Source organism: Oncorhynchus nerka, linkage group LG15 (genome assembly GCF_034236695.1).
Source record: "Oncorhynchus nerka isolate Pitt River linkage group LG15, Oner_Uvic_2.0, whole genome shotgun sequence".
NCBI lineage: Eukaryota > Metazoa > Chordata > Actinopteri > Salmoniformes > Salmonidae > Oncorhynchus > Oncorhynchus nerka.
This window is the reverse complement of record NC_088410.1, coordinates 48,752,596-48,775,240: the sequence shown is the minus strand read 5'-3', so window position 1 is coordinate 48,775,240 and position 22,645 is coordinate 48,752,596. Positions and strand designations below refer to the sequence as shown.

The 22,645-nt window shown below is 40.0% G+C and overlaps 1 protein-coding gene across 5 annotated transcripts in view; it reads left to right on the top strand.

Moving 5' to 3' along the window:
• Positions 1-8,849: 8,849 nt before the first annotated feature.
• LOC115142838 (N-terminal EF-hand calcium-binding protein 1-like) overlaps positions 8,850-22,645 on the top strand; it is a 65,118-nt gene continuing 51,322 nt past the window's right edge. For all 5 annotated transcript variants that reach the window (XM_029682620.2, XM_029682618.2, XM_029682619.2 and 2 more), the window contains exons 1-2: positions 8,850-9,107; positions 16,848-16,872. In XM_029682620.2, coding sequence (XP_029538480.1) covers positions 8,982-9,107; positions 16,848-16,872 — 151 coding nt within the window. In that variant the 5' untranslated portion in view covers positions 8,850-8,981. The remainder of the gene's footprint in view (positions 9,108-16,847; positions 16,873-22,645) is intronic.

Here is a 22,645-nt window from a genome sequence, read left to right as displayed (position 1 = left end):
ACAAACACAACCTGACTTCCGCCTACATAGACATACCCAAAAAGCACTGTAATTCGTTATAATGAGAGGGCCATAAACAAAACCTAGTAATGCTTATACTACCAGAAATATTACAATCTCATAGTTATGTTATCTATTTATCAAACATAGTTATACATTGCTGAGGTGTAGTCATTTTTAGGACACACGGTCAAGTACACAGTACAAATATGATTAAAATGTAAAAATATAAAAATCATATAATTTTTCCTATTCAACAATAGTGGGGGAATAGGGGTTTAAATGATTGAAATGCTTTCTAAATATAGTAACAATCAAATTATATCCGACTTAATCTAATATCTCACATTTCCTATAACTTTCAAATAAATATGATCATACTTAGTTACAGTACAAATTGTAACTGATGACAAAGCATTTTCTGCCCAGTGTTCTCCGCCATTCAAATGCCTGCTGACTCGTTACAAACTTCAGCTCTAAGGACAAGTTGATTTTGTCTCTCTTTGACCAAGAGAAGGTGATCTTGTTTCAATACTACAAAATTATTTTGTATTTTTTTATGTTGAAAGCTCTAAATCCACCGGAGAATATTACAGCGAGATGAGACTGTGTTTGCTGCCATTGCTAGTCTCCCGTCCCATATGCTGTATTTTAAGCAGAGCTGCCATGTTCACAAACAGGGGTATTTGATCCTTTGTCTGGATAGGCCAGAAAATGTGAGGTGTCGTTCCTTATGCAAATTGGGTGTCAGATTTTACATACAGCTACAGCCGGAAGTGACTTTTCGTAGCAGATTAGAAGAGCATTTTAGCAGACCCTAACCCTTTTCCTAACCTTAACCTCATTCACCTAACCTGCTACATTAATTCTACTAACCTGCTGTGTAAATTCTCATAATCTGCTCCGAAAAAGTCACTTCCGGTAGTAGCTTTATTCTGCATCTCAGATGAGAGTAGAGAATGGCATGCGAAGCAGGACAAGCAGAGCTGTCACGGAGTTCACATCAGTCGATGTTGTTCTGTTCACAGAGCACTTTCTTAACAAAAATGTGCTGTATGCATTATGGTGAAATGCTTACTTTCGAGCCCATTCCCAAAATGCAGAGTTAAAAAGTAAGACAAATATTTGCTAACTAAAAAAGTAAATAGTAACACAATAAAAAACAAAAATGAGGCGATATACAAGGAGTACCAGTACCGAATCAATATGCAGGGGTCCAAGGTAGATGAGGTCCTTGAGGAAGAACTGAGTGATTTCCACAAGATGGGCCAGTTGCAAAGTCAAAATTGGATATAGCCTGTTGTAAACATTTAAGAAAATAAATAGATTTTTAGTCTTAATATAACATTAGGGTTAGGAAGTGTGGTTAAATGTAAGGTTACATTTAAAGTCAGATTTTATCACTTTGTGGCTGTGCCAGCTACCAACCTGCGCCTTTTAATGGGAAAGTAATCTAAAAGTAATCAGATAATGTTACTGAGTTTGGGTAATCCAAAAGTTACGTTACAGATTGCAATTTTGGACAGGTAACTATTAAATGAAAACGGGTTACATTTAGAAAGTAACCTACCCAACCCTGTGTGCTTCGAAGACCTGTTTGTAAGCGTAACTGGGGAGGAAGATTAGTTTGTCGCTTGGAGGCACACAGCATATGGGTGTGTGCAAAACTGCTACAACAGTGAATATTTTTTATTTAAAATATTCATTATAGCCAATAGGAAAGACAAGGGCCATATGTTTCGAAAATTGTTTTGCATGCGAGGATTACTGACATTTCTAAACGTTAAAACACAGCATCGGGACTGTGTTCTTATTTTTATTTATTTCACCTACCTTTCAGGTAGGCCAGTTGAGAACAAGTTCTCATTTACAACTGCGACCTGGCCAAGATAAAGCAAAGGCAGTGCGACTGTAACAGTATAACTTTAGACCGTCCCTCGCCCATACCCGGGCGCGAAGCAGGCACACATCAACAGCAGTCACCCACGAAGCATCGTTATCCATCGCTCCACAAAAGCCACGGCCCTTACAGAGCAAGGGGAACTACTACTTCAAGGTCTCAGAGCAAGTGACGCCACCGATTGAAACGCTATTTAGCGCGGACCACCGCTAACTAAACTAGCCGTTTCACATCCGTTACATGACAAAAACAACAACAGAGTTACACTTGGGATAAGCAAACATACAGTCAATAACACAATAGAAAAATATATGTACAGTGTGTGCAAATATAGTAAGATTAGGGAGGTAAGGCAATAAATAGGCCATAGTGGAGAAATAATTACAATTTAGCATTAACACCGAAGTAATAGATGTGCAGATGATGATGTGCAAGTAGAGATACTGGGGTACAAAAGAGCAAAAAAAATAATAACAATATGGGGATGAGGTAGTTGGGTGTGCTATTTACAGATTTGCTGTGTACAGGTACAGCTTCTCTGACAACTGATGCTTAAAGTTAGTGAGGGAAAAATAAGTCTCCAGCTTCAGTGATTTTTGCAATTCGCTTCAGTCATTGGCATCAGAGAACTGGAAGGAAAGGTGGCCAAAGGATGACCAGTTAGATATACCTGCTGGAGTGCGTGCTATGGGTGGGTGTTGCTATGGTGACCAGTGAGCTGAGATAAGGCGGGGCATTACCTAGCATAGACTTATAGATGACCTGTAGTCAGTGGGTTTGGCGGCGAATATGTAGCGAGGGTGGGTAGTATATGGGGCTTTGGTGACAAAACGGATGGCACTGGGATAGACTATATCCAATTTGCTGAGTAGAGTGTTGGAGGCTATTTTATAAATGACATCGCCAAAGTCAAGGATCGGTAGGATAGTCAGTTTTACGAGGGTATGTTTGGCAGCATGTGTGAAGGACGCTTTGTTGTGAAATAGGAAGCCGATTCTAGATTTAATTTTGGATTGGAGATGCTTAATGTGAGTCTGGAAGGAGAGTTTACAGTCTAACCAGACACCTAGGTATTGTTTTAGTTGTCCACATATTCTAAGTCAGAACCGGCCAGAGTAGTGCAGGCAGCAATCGGTTGAAGAGCATGCATTTAGTTTTACTAGCATGTAAGAGCAGTTGGAGACCATGGAATGAGTGTTGTATGGCATTGAAGCTCGTTTGGAGGTTTGTTAACACAGTGTCCAAAGACGGGCCAGATGTATACAGAATGGGGTCATCTGCGTGGAGGTGGATCAGAGAATCACCAGCAGCAAGAGCGACATCATTGAAATATACAGAGAAAAGAGTCGACCCAAGACTTGAACCCTGTGGCACCCCCATAGAGACTGCAAGAGGTCCGGACAACAGGCCCTCCGATTTGACACACTGAACTATCTGAGAAGTAGTTGGTAAACCAAACGAGGCAGTCATTTGAGAAACAAGGCTATTGAGTCTGCTGATAAGAATGCAGTGATTGAAAGAGTCGAAAGCCTTGGCCAGGTCAATGAAAAAGGCTGCACAGTACTGTCTTTTATCGATGTTGGTTATGATATCGTTTAGGACCTTGAGCGTGGCTGAGGTGCACCCATGACCAGCTCGGAAACCAGATTGCATAGTGGAGAAAGTATGATGGGATTCGAAATGGTCGGTGATCTGTTTGTTACCTTGGCTTTCGAAGACTTTAGAAAGGCAGGGCAGGATGGATATAGGTCTATAACAGTTTGGGTCTAGAGTGTCTCCCCCTTTGAAGAGGGGGATGACCGCAGCAGCTTTCCAATCTATGGGAATCTCAGATGATACAAAAGAGAGGTTGAACAGCCTAGAAATAGGGGTTGCAACAATTTCGGCAGATCATTTTAGAAAGAGAGGGTCCAGATTGTCTAGCCCGGCTGATTTGTAGGGATCCAGATTTTGCTGCTCTTTCAGAACATCAGCTATCTGGATTTGGGTGAAGGAGAAGCAGGGGGGGAATTGGGCATGTTGCTGTGGGGGTGCAGAGCTGATGGCCAGGGTAGGGGTAGCCAGGTGGAAAGCATGACCAGCCGTAGAAAAATGCTTATTGAAATGGTCGATTATCGTTGATTTATCAGTGGTGACAGTGTTTCCTAGCCTCAGTGCAGTGGGCAGCTGGGAGGAGGTGCTCTGACTGTGTCAGTTAGGACTTTCCTGACTTCCCTGAAAAGTTGCATATCGCGGAGGCTGTTGGGTGGTAATGCAATATGCCACATGATTTTTTTGTGCTGATCAAGGGCAGTCAAGTCTGGGGTGAACCAACGGCTATATCTGTTCTTAGTTCTACATTGTTTGAATGAGGAATGCTTATTTAAGATGGTGAGGAAGCACTTTAAAGAGGCAGGCATCCTCTACTGATGGGATGAGGTTAATATCCTTCCAGGATACCCAAGCCAGGTTGATTAAAAAGGCCAGCTCGCTGAAGTGTTTTAGGGAGCGTTTGACAGTGATGAGGGGTGGTTGTTTGACCCATTACAGATACAGGCAATGGGGCATTGATCGCTGAGATCCTGGTTGAAGACAGCAGAATTGTATTTAAAGGGCAAGTTGTTCAGGATGATATTTATGAGGGTGCCCATGGTTATAGATTTAGGGTTGTACCTGGTAGGTTCCTTGATAATTTGTGTGAGATTGAGGGAATCTACCTTAGATTGTAGGACAGCCGGGGTGTTAATCATATCCCAGTTTAGGTCACCTAACAGTTACGAACTCTGAAGATAGATGGGGGGCAATCAATTCACATATGGTGTCCAGGGCACAGCTGGAGGCTGAGGGGGGTCTATAACAAGTGGCAACGGTGAGAGACTTATTTCTGGAAAGGTGGATTTATAAAAGTAGAAGCTCGAATTGTTTGGGCACAGACCTGGATAGTATGACAGAACAGTAGATTGCAACTTCGCCCCCTTTGGCAGTTCTATCTTGTCGGAAAATGTTGTAGTTGGGGATGGAAATTTCTGAATTTTAGGTGGCCTTCCTAAGCAAGGTTTCAGACATGACTAGGACATCAGGACATTGTAGTTCACATGGAGACAGTTGTGGGCGAAGCTAATCTCTGAAAACCCCACTGGGAAGTGTTTGAGAGCTAGGTTTCCACTAGCTGACTCAAGTTAACTCCATGGTGAAGGAAGTTTCTGATGAACTCCACCAATGGAGTTGAGCAGAGCCCAGGCTTTGTTTCGACTAGATAACACAGCCACAAAGTCAGACTTCACACCCACAAAATCTAAATTGGCTTCAAAAATGTGTATTTTGGTCTTAATTTAAGGTTAGGGTTAGGCATCAGGTTAGGCAAGTATTATTATTTAAAAAAAGGTTTTTTTTGGGGGGGGTAGATCAGCTTTAATATTGCAGATAGATTGTAGCTTCCATCAATGTAATTGTCTGCATCATTTCCAATCCTCCATATATTTTTTGTAAATATATACAGCATATAAATATATTGTCCTTATTATTTTCCACAAACCCCACCACCCATCCCCTAATTTGAGTAAACTAATGGACAACAACACTTTAATTAAGCTTCTACTTCCAGCTCATACATGCTATATACATTTTATGGACACAATGTATTTTACAATAGTTATCTTTTGTTTGTTTTTAATCCCACCCTTCAACTACCCTCAATCCCTCCCATCTATCTCTGAAGACCATCAAGTGGGATTTCTATTTGCCATATATTTTTAACTGTGCTGTTTCACAAAGGTTCTGAACCTATATACGGACACAGTATATTTTTTTACATTGGTCATCTTGTTTTTTTAAGTCCCAAACTTCAGCTCCACTCAACCCCTCCCATCTATCTCTTAACACCATACATTTTTATTTCTATTTGCCATATATTTTTCAACTGTGCTGTGATGTTTCACAAAAGATCTGAACCTTTCTCTTCTCATAGTGTCTACAGATTGTAAATTAAAGATACACATTTTTGCTAAAAGTATTATAATATTATTGATCGATTGACTATGTTGCAATTCTTCAGCCATTCCTGGACCTGCGACCAAAAACATGTTACATATAGACAGTACTAAAAGAAAGGATTCTTTCTCTTTGCAGCAAAATCTGCAGATCTGGGATGGTTGTATCCCCCAAATATATAACATTCTATTTGGTTGCAAGAATTTGTATAATAATTTTAATTGAAAAATGTGATGTTTTGAATCCAGCGTTTTGTGTATCAGTGTCAGGTTCTGACCTTAGTTCTTTTGTTATGTCTTTGTTTTAGTATGGACAAGGCATGAGTTGGGTGGGTTGTCTATGTTAGTTTTTCTATGATTTTCTATTTCTGTGTTTGGCCTGGTATGGTTCTCAATCAGAGGCAGCTGTCAATCGTTGTCCCTGATTGAGAATCATATTTAGGTATCCTGTTTTCAATTGTGTTTTGTAGGTGGTTGTTTTCAGTCTTTGTGTGTCTACACCAGACAGAACTGTTCCGGTTGTTTCTTTGTTGTTTTGTTATTCAGTGTTCAGTTTACTTTATGAAAAAGATGAACACGTACCATGCTGAGCATTGGTCTTCACCTTCTTCCACAGACAGCCATTACAATCAGTTCATAAACCATGTGCCATGGAATCGGTACATCGGAAATCTCTTCCAAACTATTTTTCAATCTATATGGCACAGCTGTCAATTTTTGGTCCTTAAATGGAACTGGTATACTTACTTATTTATCAGTATCTTCTTTAACCAATTTTGGTTTTTAATGCAGGGCCGACAGACAAGTTCCTTACTTTCCCCCCCTTTCTGAAGTAATGCTGCAATTAGTTGGTTGTAATTTTGGATAGAGCAGACATTTCCATATATTTTAGTTAGCTGCATGTGTGACAACTCCACCAGTCCTATTTATGATATAATTAACAAAGATTGTACTTGTTTGTTGTTGTTGAAAAACAGGTTAGGGTTAGGGTTGGACATAAAGTTAGGGTTAGGTTTAATATCTGATTTTAAGAAGACACATTTGATAAATGGGTGGGGATTAGCCATAATCATGACTTTGTGGCTATGTTAACAAGGGAAGACCGCTTGGGAACATCTGTGTCATGTGACCAAAGTAAGGCGATGTGAGCAACAATGTAGCTAGTAGGCCACGTTTTTTTACATGATAAATGAGACTTTCTAGAAATTAGAGATTCACTTCCAAAAATAAAATAAAATATTTTTACACATGGAAACTAAATCTTATGGGAGCCAAAACAAGATACAATAAAACATGTGAAACAAGCAACATTTATTTATTAACTAGAGTTTGGGTTTTGCTTGTTTGAAACAGGATTACAGTAATACATATAAGAGTACACAAATCACAAACTCTGCACTGAACCTTCGGTGACAAAAGCTCTCCCCTGCACAGGTTGGGGTGCATATGTGAGAATTTAAAAAATATATATTAGAACACAAATAATATGTTATATGTTATCTATATGTCTACAATGTATTGTTATCCATAGCCTGTACTTTGTGTGTGTGTGTGTGTGTGTGTGAGAAAAATATATATTTTATCTCTGGGCTAGCCTATCATCAGCAGATGGCAATGTATGGCCCAACAAACCTCTGAGACATCTATAGTGGGGTCAGAAATGATTAACACCCTTGATAAATGACTATAAAATATCAAATTAAAATAGTGAGCTATATTGTATGCTCCAAAAAAATGTGAACTTATATTATTTTATACTAATACAATTACTCAGAGAAAGATTTTGTTAAACAAGTAATAAAAAATTACTAACACCCCTGTTTTCAATACCTTTCAATACCTCCCCTTGTGAGGATAACACCACTGAGCATTTTAAAAAATGTTTGGGAGGAATCTTAGACCATTCCTCTGTACAGACACCTTCCAGATCCTTGATTACCTTCGTATGTACTCATGGACTGCCCTCTTCAATTCAAACCACATGGTTTCAATGGGTTTTTATGTCTGGAGACTGAGTTGCAAAATGTTGATTTTGTGGCCAATTAACCATTTCTGTGTGGATTTTGATGTGTGCTTGGGGTTACTGTCTTGCTAGATGATTCACTTGCAGCCAAGTGTCAGCCTCCTGGCAGAGGCAACCGGGTTTTTGGCTAAAAGTTTATGATGAGGTTGACCTTAACATGACCGAAGACCCGGTTGCCTCTGCCAGGACCAGTGGTAGCAAAATAGTCCCATAACATCAAAGACCCACCACCATATTTTACAGTAGGTAAAATGTAGATACTAAACCCACCACTGGGGTGTACGTTGCCAAAGAGCTCTATTTTCATGTCATCTGACCAAAGCATCGGTTCCAATCCAAGTGCCAATGCCGTTTAGCAAACGCCAGGCACTTACATTTGCTGTATAACATGAAAATAGAGCTCTTTGGCCACACACACCAGTAGTGGGTTTGGCGTTGAAATGAGAATGCATGAGCAGAAAAATATGGTGGTGGATCTCTGATGTTATGGGGCTATTTTGTTTCCACTGGTCCTGGGGCCCCTGTTAAGGTCAATGGCATCATGAACTTTACCCAGTAAAAAAGCTTGCATCATAAATAACTACTCATTTTTATTTGTAGAACAATCACATCAACTTACCCATGATACATCACAGTTTTGATTCTCTCAAACAGGAATATTATCTGCTCATTTCGCTGAGTCTACCTTTAACCTACAGGTAGCGGGAGGCCAATTTTTATTTCCTTCATATCCTTATTGTAGCTCTATCAATTTATTCGCTTCTAATGTTTGAAATTCACCTATTCAAGCCTTTTCTACCATTTATATTGTAAACTAATATTATTATTGCGCCACGTAGTATCTTTTCCTCCTCTTGCCTAGCATGGATGCGCAACAAAGATTTTGACCAATCAGCGCTCCAGAAGGTGGGGTTACCTACCGCAGAAAGTTGAAGAGCAACATCACTACTGGAGTACGGTTGCAGATCAACATCACTGTTGCCTCGGTTTAACAGAGCAGGGCGACACTTTTGAACCCATTGTCAAAAGGGTACACTTTCCAACGAGCAGGTGTTTGTCTACAAGTCGGCTATACATCTTCCACATCAAGATGTTGGCGTGCACAAAGATGATCACTATGTGCCTTCAGTCGGCGAAAAATAAGCACCTTCGCTCTCAGCAGGAACATCCGCAGCCACTGCATAGCCCTGTTAATGGACTTCCAATTTTCAAAGATGTAAGTAGTCACATATTCTCTCTGAAAGCTCTGCATACTGCTGTCAGAAACAATCACGCTTTTGAAATTCTTTATTTGCCTATGGTTGATGTATGTTAATTTTGGGGGTGGGTATAATTTGTGGAACGTTCCAACGGGAATCTGTTCCAATAACTTCGTAAATAACAAGGATGCCAACAAACAACGCATACAAAGTAGCATTATCAATTCATCTAGCTAACTAGTTGCCGAATAGGCATCAACTCACCACGTAGCACCACGTATCTTAATCTTAATGTTTGTACATAGGCTACCAGAGTGAGGACAAACATTTTTCAGAATAAACGTGGTGAGTGAAAAACTCAACCAATTTGCCCGCTCCCTCCCTACCTGGTATCTTATTCTCCCGCTATACAACTTTGTATGCGTTGTTTGTTTACAACCTTGTTATTTACGAAGTTTTTGGAACAGATTACTGTTGGAACGTAACACAAATTATACCCACCCTTGAAAGCATGCAGAAAAACTATTATGCATAGTTGAACTATGTGTTAAAAACCAGTGAACCTCTATGTATTTATAATCAATCATCATGGAGATTAAGTTACTTGTTTTGTAAGCATCTTGTTTTAAAAAATTCACGATAAATACATCTTGCCATATTGTGGCTAAAGACACCATTATCGACCTACTGTAACCAACACAAACATTCAATTGAGGTTAAGTGCCCATATCTCCACCACGCCTTGCTGCACTCATTGACTCCTGATATGATATTTGACAACCATGAATTGAACTCAACCGGTGTGTTTGTGTGTTTAACAAGAATAGTAAACAAACAAAAATTTGACCAACTGGGGACATTTTGTTAGGGTTAGGAGCTAGGGTTAAGGTTAGGTTTTTGGGTTAGGGTTAGTGATGCAGCGATATTACATTTTTGGCTGATACCGATATCTGATATTTTCCTTGTAAAAAAAATAAAACTACCGATAACCGATATTTAAAATTTTAGCGACCTTTTTACGCATTCTAGTACAGTTAAATAGTTAACACACACACATGGACACAGCGGTCTAAGGCACTGCATCTCTGTGCAAGAGGCATCACCACAGTCCCTAGTTCGAATCCAGGCTGTATCACATCCGGCCGTGATTGGGAGTCCCATAAGGCGGCGCACAATTGGCCCAGCGTCGTCTGGGTTTGGTCGGGGTAGGCCGTCATTGTAGATAAGAATTCATTCTTAACTGCCTTGCCTAGTTAAATAAAGCTTACACACACAAACACACCACACTGACCAAAAATTTATTTTATTGGCTTTACTTATGTCCCCATTACCAGTAAAACATCATTAAAACCTATTTCTTTCACTTGCTGTGCTGTTTCGTTGTTCAGTCGTTACATTCTCAACCAGGATTTCTATGGAACGCCGTTTGGGTCTTTGCCTGTCAAAAAAGACACGATTTAAAACTATTCGACGTGTCAAATAACACTGACGTTTCAAATAGCACTATTTGACGTGTCAAATAAGTTTGTTGACCAATCAGGACCTGAATATGACTGCACGTCACACAAAACATTTATCGCAATCATACATTTTTTAAAGTAGTTATTACACATTGATTACACTACCACTCGTATTTCATACGTCACAACGATTCATCGATACGTATGCTATGGTGCTAGTGAAGTTGTCTTGTGCACCTACAGTGCTGGTCATTTAAAAAAATACTAGCCAGATGAATCTAGCTGGCTGCATATAATGTTAGCTTTGGGCAACAGGGTTAAGTAGCTGGCAAGCTATTTATTTTCATGAACTAAAGTTCAACCTCAATAGGTGAACAACAAGTGGCAACCTAGCTAATACTTACTCACAAGGATTCCTAAGTCATTGCTAAGAATAATGAAAATGACTGCAGTTTCTACTGGTCATTGTTTTCAGGCTGGTTGTATTGGTGCTAGCTAGGTACCAAGCTAAAGCTAGCAACCCCAGAAGTTGCGGTCGAACAAATGATGCTTTATTACCTACGCGGTATTGTAAACACATCGTTTGTGGCCGGTGTTTGCTTGTTTGCTGACTTTTTTTGTACAGCTTTGACAAGTGCTACTGTATCTTTTTTAACACGCAAAGACCCAAACGGAGTTCCATAGTATGTATTTACCTACCTCATCCCATACTGTTTTTATTTATTTACTTTTCTGCTCTTTTGCACACCAGTATATCTTCCTGCACATGACCATCTGATCATTTATCACTCCAGTGTTAATCTGTTAAATTGTAATTATTCGCCTATCTCTTCATGCCTTTTGCACACAATGTATATAGACTATTTTTTTCTTCTTTTTTTTCTACTGTGTTATTGACTTGTTTATTGTTTACTCCATGTGTAACTCTGTGTTGTCTGTTCACACTGCTATGCTTTATCTTGGCCAGGTCGCAGTTGTAAATGAGAACTTGTTCTCAACTAGCCTACCTGGTTAAATAAAGGTGAAATAAAAAAATAAAATGTTGTGAAGCTAATAACAGTGACGTTATTACTGTGTAACTCCGGTAGGGCGACATCGGAAAAATAACGCACTTGGTAGTGTTAACCGGTGCTCGACCAGTCAGCGAATCCAACATCACCCACGACAGAGAACGGTTGATTGTCAAGGGCAATGAAATTCCATTGTCTTGCCTTTTTTGTTTCTCTTTGAAATGACTGCTTGACTTGTTGACTGCTTGATCCCAAAAGCAGACATTGTGGGCTAGGTTAGGAATGCTGTGTTGCACGTGTAGCGCAACATTTTACGTGGCGTCATTACGTCATGTCCCTTCGTTATATAGTTATGCACGTCGGCTTTAACATCGGTTTTACACATCGGCATTAAACTAGACATCGGCCGTTACCGATGTTGGCATTTTTAGCTAATATCGGCCAATTCCAATATGTTCACCGATATATTGTGCATCCCTAGTTAGGGTAAGAGTACAGGTTAGGGGTTACGGAAAATGTGATTTTGAATGGCACTGAATTGTTCCTCCACAAAGTTAGCTGTACAAGACTGTGTGTGCGTTTGTTGGGCGGTATCACCAGGGTTGGGCAGTATCCAGATTTTCATACCCCAGTATGGTACAGGAACGGTATGAAGGTATTTGATATTACTGACAGTGCACACAAGGGGCGCTATTGCTCTCCAAACCTAAAAAAGTATTTGAAAAATGTTTAGTTTTTTGGGACACAACATTTTTAGGCACCAAGGATCTTGATCCTGGATGGGATTGATTGTCTCTGCTGTAACAAAGAAGCTTGATCTCAGAAGCTAGCCACTTAGCAAACCAAATGTATAGCTGGAGCCCTTAGTTAGAGATCATTTATTTGGCACATCTTAGATAGTTATAAGCAGCAGCAATGTTTCTGCAAAGCTTGACACAAGTCAAGATCTGAAGCAATAATGGAAAAGCTCCTTAGATAGACTGCTGTTTACATCGGCTTTTACAGTAACCTTGAATACTAGCACACTAAAGTGACATAGTGGCTTCTATTGTGTAGTTTTTACAGCATCCCTTGTTTGTTGTTTAGTTGGTTTATGTGTTCCTTGATCATCACAGTGAGTTTGGATCTGTTCATTTGTGGATGTCTTATTCATATAACACTCCGAATGTCACGGACGTCCTCCTCTTCATCTGAAGAGGAGAGGCGAGAAGGATCGGAGGAACAAAATGCGGCGTGGTATGTGTTCATGATGAATATTTAATAAAAGAAAACACTGAACACAAACTATACAAAAACAATAAACAAATAACGACCGTGAAGCTATAAATGAGACCTGTGCTGACACAAGCAACTAACATAGACAATCACCCACAAACAAACAGTGAAACCCAGGCTACCTAAGTATGATTCTCAATCAGAGACAACTAATGACACCTGCCTCTGATTGAGAACCATACTAGGCCGAAACATACAAATCCCCAAATCATAGAAAAACAAACATAGACTGCCTACCCCAACTCACGCCCTGACCATACTAAATAAATACAAAAACAAAGGAAATAAAGGTCAGAACGTGACACAGAAGCTCCGTTGAGGTTTTTACTGCCTAGTTTTAATTGGATTCCTTCTTTCTTTGTTTGTTTCATCACAGTGAGTTGGGATCATATGTTATTTATGTGACCCTTTCTCTCACCATGCACTAACCAGAGGAAGAATAATGAATGCGCTTAGATAAAAATATATTGTCTTTGAAAATGTATTGTGCATTTCAGAATATTGATTTATTGAGATGCATGCGCTCTTGCCTGACAATACCAACTGATGAACTTTGATTTGATTTTCTATCGCTCTCGAGATAAACAACCCAAATATAGCGTTAGAGAATGTTTGGCTAATTCTTTCGGTTGATAAGTGGATGAGCTCTTTGTGATATGAATATAGTACAAGGCTAAATAGTTCTGACATACCGTTGTATAATTTGCCCTTGGAAATGTCCTATTTTGCCCTATAGGTAACATAGAAAAGTCACAGTTTATGATAGCGTTTTGAATTCATTGGAGTGTGAAGCTGTGCATAATATTTGTAATCGGGAACACAAATAATCATGGTCTTAAGCTGCAATTTGAACACAGAGGAATACAACCTCGCATCTCAACTGCTTGAATTAGGCAGAAGGAGAAGGCAGACGCTTCAAAAGATTCTCCTCTAAAGGTTTGATGGCTTCTTTGTTGACCGTGTGTAAAATATTTGTGCTTGACTGTGCGTGTGCGTGCATGACTATGCGTGCGTGCATAACTGTGCGATCGTGCGTGCGTTTCCGTACACTGAATAACAGGAAGTTGGGACGAGGGAGATCATCCTCAGGCAGTCACTTGGGCACCAGTCTCCTTCCCCTCATAGAGAACAGTGTCAGTAGGACTCGAGACGCTCTGGGATGCAAGGCTGACCTTTATCTGCACGTTGTAAATGATGCATTATCCTCTCAAAACACTTTAGCAAAATATGGGGCCATGCAACTGAGCCTTTCTCACTGCCATCTAGAAGCAAATGGAAGGAAATAACGTTTAGACAGATAAGAGAATGTGTTGGTCCAATTAGAGATATAATGGTTTTTTTTTAATACATTTTCTTTCATTTCCAAGGAAGACAGGAAAGCTAAGATGTTACATTCAATGTACATTTTTTTGTTGTTCATTGAAGTGTAAAATAGATGTTTTCAAATCTGTCATTAAAACAAGCAAAATTAATCATGGGAATATACAGTTGAATTCGGAAGTTTACGTACACCTTACCAATTACATTTAAACTCTGTTTTTCACAATTCCTGACATTTAATCATAGTAAGAATTCCCTGTTTTAGGTCAGTTAGGATCCCCACTCTATTTTAAGAATGTGAAATGTCAGAATAATTGTAGAGAAGGATTTATTTCAGCTTGTATTTCTTTCATCACATTCCCAGTGGGTCAGAAGTTGACATACACTCAATTAGTAATTGGTAGCATTGCCTTTTAATTGTTGAACTTGGGTCAAAAGTTTCGGGTAGCCTTCCACAAGCTTCCCACAATAAGTTGGGCGAATTTTGGCCCATTCCTCCTGACAGAGCCTCCTGACAGAGTCAGGTGTGTAGGCCTTCTTGCTCGCACATGCTTTTTCAGTTCTGCCCACACATTTTCTATAGGATTGAGGTCAGGCTTTGTGATAGCCACTCCAATACCTTGACTTTGTTGCCCTTAAGCCATTTTGCCACAACGTTGGAAGTATGCTTGGGGTCATTGTCCATTTGGGAGACCCATTTTGCGACCAAGCTGTAATTTCCTGACTGATGTCTTGAGATGTTGCTTCAATATATCCACATAATTTTCCTGCCTCATGATGATATTTTGTGAAGTGCACAAATCCCTCCTGCAGAAAAGCACCCCCACAACATGATGCTGCCACCCCCGTGCTTCACGGTTAGGATGGTTTTCTTCAGCTTGCAAGCATCCCCCTTTTTTCTCCAAACATAACGATGGTCATGATGGCCAAACAGTTCTATTTTTGTTTCATCAGACCAGAGGACATTTCTCCAAAAAGTATCATCTTTGTCCCCATGTGCAGTTGCAAACCGTAGTCTGGCTTTTTTTATGGCGGTTTTTGGAGCAGTGGCTTCTTCCTTGCTAAGCAGCCTTTCAGGTTGTGTCGATATGGGACTCGTTTTACTGTGGATATAGATACTTTTTTACCTGTTTCCTCCAGCATCTTCACAAGGTCCTTTGCTGTTGTTCTGGGATTGATTTGCACTTTTTGCACCAAAGTACGTTAATCTCTAGGAGACAGAACATGTCTCCTTCCTGAGCGGTATGACGGCTGCATGGTCCCATGGTGTTTATACTTGCGTACTATTGTTTGTACAGATGAACGTGGTACCTTCAGGCGTTTGGAAATTGCTCCCAAGGATGAACCAGACTTGTGGAGGTCTACAATTTTATTTTCTTTTTAGGTCTTGGCTGATTTCTTTTGATTTTCTCATGATGTCAAGCAAAGAGGCACTGGGTTTGAAGGTAGGCCTTGAAATACATCCACAGGTACACCTCCAATTGACTCAAATGATGCCTATCAGAAGCTTCTAAAGCCATGACATAATTTCCTGGAATTTTCCAAGCTGTTTGAAGGCGCGGTCAACTTAGTATATGTAAACTTCTGATCCACTGGAATTATGATCATGTGAAATAATCTGTCTGTGAACAATTGTTGGAAAAATTACTTGTGTCATGCACAAAGTAAATGTCCAGACCGACTTGCCAAAACTATAGTTTGTTAACAAGAAATTTTTGGAGTGGTTGAAAAACGAGTTTTTAATGACTTCATCCTAAGTTTGTAAACTTTCGACTTCAACTGTATTTCTATAATTTACAGTAAACACAATGGCATAACTTTGCACTTATCAGCTTGTCTAGCACAGACAAATGCATCCGAAATAGAAAAACAATTGTGTTAGATATTTTTATTTATTTATTTTACCTTTATTTAACCAGGTGGGCAAGTTGAGAACCAGTTCTCATTTACAATTGCAACCTGGCCAAGATAAAGCAAAGCAGTTCGACAGATACAACGACACAGAGTTACACATGGAGTAAAACAAACATACAGTCAATAATACAGTATAAACAAGTCTATATGCAATGTGAGCAAATGAGGTGAGAAGGGAGGTAAAGGCAAAAAAGGCCATGGTGGCAAAGTAAATATAATATAGCAAGTAAAACACATATGTGGTCACACTATCTGTCACAACTGACTGGTCTGGGGCTATGAGCAAATAAACATTGACAGTAGGGGTCATAGGCTAGTTGAAGACCCTAAGGTTGTTGACTTCTGCAAGATGATAGTCGGAGGCAGCTTATTAATACGCCGTAGGTTGAGCTAGGGATGGATCCTGATGTCAAAGGTCATTACTCTTCACTTATCCCAAGTGATGGAGACATCAGATTGAGCAATTGCTTGTCACATGTAAGTGTTGGTTTATGCTCTTTGGATTGAGTTAGATTTGATTTGTTTTACAAGGGATCCTATGACTATGAATAAATGTGTGGATAAGTGGATGTACGCATTTCTCTGCATGCTTGTTTCCTTGTCACAAGATATATTTCAATTAATAGCCTACCCTCAAATGCTCCATTAACACAAAAGGATATCACAGTCTCTGGGAACTGTCTTTTATGATGAATTACCTCAATTTGAAATAGCCTTGCAAGAAACCCTATGACGCTTTGTTAAAATCAATACCTAAATGTTTTCCCTTTTCTTTCAGATTTTCTGCCGCGCTGACAAAAACGGTGAGTAAACAACAGTTTGTTTTGTGAATGTGTATGTGTGAATGTGCTGTTTTTTACAGTTATCTTGTTCCATTTCTAAAGGATCATCTTCACACGGTACCATTTAGGGGGGAAATGTGCTGTTGTTATTATGGTTCATTCAATCGTGGCTTTCGTGGCATTTAAAATACATTTTAAAAAAAAAAGTAAAACACAGGCCTGTTCCGATTGGACCCAAGGACAGTCAGACCCATTTCTGAAAAAGCCTGTGGAAAACAGACCCGTGCCCGTTCGGATCCAAGAGACTCTTTCAGATCCGAGGGTAGAGAGAGAGAGAAAGAAACCTCCGACCTGGTGCAGCCTGTGCCATCAATAAACAAGGGATATTGGCCAAACTGTCTGTGGTTTTGATCGTGTTCTTTAAAACAAAGATATTTTAACCTCCCCAATAACACATTTGATTAATTTATCCATAAACCAAGGTATATTCCCAAAGGAATCGAAGTCAGATGTTGTCACCCTTTTTTTTATGATCAATAATTATAGACCTATAAGTATTCTGCCAATCATTTCTAAGGCTGCAGAGAAGGTAGTTGCTGAGCAATTGATGGATCATTTGAACACTAGTGGTTTCTCATTGCACCCTATGCAATTTGGTTTCAGAGCTAATCATTCTAATGAGTTAGCAAACTGTTATTCTTTGGGGAATGTTCAATTGAAACTTGACAAAGAGGGAGTGGTAGGAGCTGTGTTCTTAGTAGGGATACACAATATATCGTTGAGCATATCGGAAACATACGATATTAGCTAAAAATGCTAACATTGGCATCGGCCCGATGTCTAGTTTAACACCGATGTGCAAAATCGATGTCAAAGCTGACGTGCATACCTATATAACGTAAGTAGATAATGATGCCACGAAATACAGCGCTACACAGAACAGAAGCAGAAAAATACTCAGCAAACAAGTTCAAGTTGAGCAGTCATTTGAAAGAGTAAGAAAATTTCAGCGAGACAACTCCAAGGCGAAATCCATTAACGCCAAGATAATGGATTTCATTGCCCTTGACAATCAACTGTCCTCTGTCGTGGATGATGTTGGCTTTCGCCGACTGGTCGAGCCCCGGTACACACTATTTTTCAGATGTTGCCCTACCAGAGTTACACAGTATTGTTGAAACGTACATCTATGAGCTACTTGTTTTGGGCGTCACTGCTATTAGCTTCACGACTGACATTTGGACCAGCGATGTCAGCCCCTTGAGCATGCTGAGTCGGGGTCGACGAGGATTTCGTACTGAGGAAAGCCATATTGCACGCTCAAGAATGCTCTGGTTCTCATACCACTGCTGCCATCTCAATGGCATTTGAGAACATGTTTGAAGCTTGGAAACATGAACACACTCTAAGTGCCATTCGAACAACTGACTCGAGAAATAAGCTAATCAACTGCGTCTGTTGTGGCATTGAAATGCCTGCTTGACAAAACTGTCGACACATTCCGTGGGGTTAAAACTTACAAAAGTACTCAGTGGCATTCTCTCTGAGCCTCTTTACTGTGTCGCCACCATGCTCGATGCTTGGTACTAGGACCTCTACTTCGATGCAGACAAGAAACAGGGTTTACGTGAAATGGTACATACTGTACACAGCTGGACAAGATGGAAATGGACACAGTGACAGTGGGCACAGAGGAAGAGAGACAGACAGAGCTGAAACTTCACTGCTTGACATGTATGATGAAATCCTGGTTGAGAATGAAACGACTGAACAAATGAACGAAACAGCACAGCAAGTAAACAAAATAAATATGTTTTGATTGTGTTTTACTGGTAATGGGGACATGCATAAATGCCAACAAAATAACCTGTGAGTGTTTGTGAAACCTGAACTAGGCAAGTCAGTTAAGAGCAAATTCTTATTTACAATGACGGCCAAACCCGGACGACGCTGGGCCAATTTTGCTCCGCCCTCAGGGACTGAGATGTAGTGCCTTAGACCGCTGAATCCATGGTTGTGTGTGTATGTGTGTTAAGTATTTAACTGTACTAGAATGCTTAAAAGGCCGCAAAAAAAAAAATGAAATATCGGCATAATTGTTTTTGTCAAGACAAATATTGAATATCTATATTGGCCAAAAAGTCATATGGGTGCATCCCTAGTTCTTAGATATCCTTCAACCTGCACTTATGGACTGACCTCCTCAATTTAAACCACAGGTTTTCAATGTGTTTCAAGTCCTGAGACTAGTGCTGAGCGATAGGTGCTTTAAGAGGCTGGTTCGATTTTTAAAATACACTTTTTTCTTTTTTTTTCAGTTTCATAATTTTTTGGGGACATTATGTGGGTTGAATGCTGTAACAACACTGAATAAAAGAATTAATAAAGGTCCCATGATGGTAGTGACTCCCCATTACTGTCGCCTCTTCACTGTTGACATTGAGACTGGTGTTTTGCGGGTACTCTTTAATGACGCTGCCAGTTGAGGACGTGTAAGGTGTCTGTTTCTCCAACTAGACGCTAATGTAATTGTCCTCTTGCTCAGTTGTGCACCGGGGCCTCCCACTCTTTCTATTCTGGTTAGAGCCAGTCAAAATGGACATTTCGTTGTGACCCCAAACTTTTGAACAGTAGTGTATAATTTATTTTGTTGCTGTGTTTTGCTATGGGTTTTCATGAGTTATAGGTCCAATAGCATAGTTTCAAATGATTATTATGTACAATGTCTTGACTTCTGGGTGGAAACGTATCTGTATGTCCTGACTAAAGGTTGACCAATTAATCAGAATAGCCGATTAATTAGGGTATTTTTGGACACCAATTTGGCCGATATAAACATTTTATTTTTTAAATGTATACACCTTGATTTAACTAGGCAAGTCAGTAATGAACACATTCTTATTTTCAATGACGGCCTAGGAACGGTGGGTTAACTGCCTTGTTCAGGGGCAGAACGACTGATTTTTACCTTGTCAGCTCGGGGATTCAATCTTGCAACCTTACTGTTAACTAGTCCAACGCTCTAACCACCTGCCTCTCATTGCACGCCATGAGGAGCCTGCCTGTTACGCGAATGCAGTAAGAAGCCAAGGTAAGTTGCTAACTAGCATTAAACTTATCTTATAAAAATCAATCAATCATAATCACTAGTTAACTACACATGGTTGATGATATTACTAGTTTATCTAGCGTGTCCTGGGTTGCATATAATCGATGCGGTGCGCATTTGTGAAAAAGGTACCTAAACATCAATGCCTTTCTTAAAATCAATACACAAGTATATATTTTTAAACCTGCATATTTAGTTAATATTGCCTGCTAACATGAATTTCTTTGTGTCACTTCTCTTGCAACAGAGTCAGGGTATATGCAGCAGTTTGGTCCGCCTGGCTCGTTGCGAACTAATTTGCCAGAATTGTACGTAATTATGACATAACATTGAAGGTTGTGCAATGTAACAGGAATATTTAGACTTCTGGATGCAACCCGTTAGATAAAATACGGAACGGTTCCGTATTTCACTGAAAGAATAAATGTTTTGTTTTTGAGATTATAGTTTTCGGATTCGACCATATTAATGACCTAAGGCTCGTATTTCTGTGTGTTATAATTAAGTCTATGATTTGATAGAGCAGTCTGAGCGATGGTAGGCACCAGCAGGCTCGTAAGCATTCATTCAAACAGGTCTCCCTCATCTCCCGAGATTAGGCTGGTGTAACCGATGTGAAATGGCTCGCTAGTTAGCGGGGTGCGCGCTAATAGCGTTTCAAACGTCACTCGCTCTGAGACTTGGAGTAGTTGTTCCCCTTGCTCTGCATGGTAACGCTGCTTCGAGGGTGGCTGTTGTCGATGTGTTCCTGGTTCGAGCCCAGGTAGGAGCGAGGAGAGGGACGGAAGCTATACTGTTACACTGGCAATACTAAAGTGCCTATAAGAACATCCATTGGTCAAAGGTATATGAAATACAAATGGTATAGAAAGAAAGTTAGCAGGTCTGTTAGGAAATGCCTTTGTCACATCACCTGGATAAGGGCATTTCTGTGCTTGCACTGATAGGACAGGTTGATTGCATTATAGTAATGGTCTTATGTGTTATTTTTTAGCGGGCACGCACAGGTTGTATTGTTAAGGGGATATCATTCCCCTTCCATCAGGCACCACCTTCAGGGCCACATCGCCAAATGATACAATGGGGGAAAACAACATTTCAAATTATCGATGTGATCAGGTGGAAAAACATATTGGATCAGGACATATGTCAGCTTCCTTTAAAACGAGGCCTGGTATATTTTTCAGGCTGTCTTACCATTAGAACGTTTCACCATCTTCTGCCAGGTCACTTCTTCTCCACCTTTGGAAGACACCAACTCACGTCTGATGCCATTCCATCACAGGTCACACATGCATTTGAAGAAACACAAAATATGCATATTTTTTAAACGATCTCCACGAGTTTAGAGATGGTTGCTAAAAAAATAAACCATTACATTAAATGTCTTAATAGCATGTTTCTGTCTGAACTAACCTGTCAATTATGATGTTGTTGAGGAATAGTATGAGGCAGAGGAGGGCAATTCAAGCACTTGGGTTTGTGGGGACAGCTTGGGGCTCAGTGCCTTCCTTGGCTATCTACCTAGAGAGCTTATTAAACAGATAAGAGTCAAGGCAACATAACATAAGAACCAATGCAATAACAACCAATGCAAAGCAATACAAAACAACTAGACCTAGACGGCTAACTGGTTTCTAAGCTACACTACATGACCAAAAGTATGTGGACACCTGCTCGTCGAACATCTCATTCCAAAATAATTGCCATTTAATGGTCCTCACTTTACTGCTATAACAACCTCCACTCTTCTGGGAAGGCTTTCCACTAGATATTGGAGCATTGCTGTGGGGACTTGCTTCCATTCAGTCACAAGAGCATTTGTGCAGTCTGACACTGATGTTGGGCATTCCAATTCATCCCAAAGGTGTTTGATGGAGTTGAGGTCAGGGCTCTGTGCAGGACAGTCAAGTTCTTCCACACCGATCTCAACAAACCATTTCTGTATGGACTTCTCTTTGTGGACTGGGGCATTATCATGCTGAAACATGAAAGGGCCTTCCCCAAACTGTTGCCACAAAGTTGGAAGCACAGAACCATCTAGAATGTCATTGTATGCTAAGATTTCCCTTAGCTGGAACTAAGGGGACTAAACCGAACCATGAAAGTCAGCCCAAACCATTATTCCTCCTCCACCAAACTTTACAGTTGGCACTATTGTCATGAGAATTTTTATCCCAATGTTTTGAACTCAACTATCACTTAAGCTTTGAATAATTCCCAGGGGTTGTAAATGCCCCTCCTCCTCTATAACACGGTCAATGCTGCTTACAAGAATTTTCCAACAAATGCATTGCTTCAATATGTTTCATAATCTACTAAAAGCCTAACGGTTTCTCCTCTTCCCTGTTATCAGTTTCACAGTGGTCACAAGTTGTCTGCCACAGTTCCTTGTCTGTAACGGTACCTCTTTTCCTATGCACATACATTCATGAATTCTAGTCTTATGATTCAAACAAATTTCACTCCATTATAGAGTGACAGGGAGGAATACTGTTAGTTATTGCCTTATCATTCATTTGAACTTATAAATAATTTAGTCATTATCTTACCATTACCGTAAACATATAAATCATATGGATTTCTATAAGAACTATGGCATCCAGGCAGGTAGCATTCTCCTGGCATCTGCCAAACCCAGATTTGTCTGTCGGACTGCCAGTTGGTGAAGTGTGATTCACCACT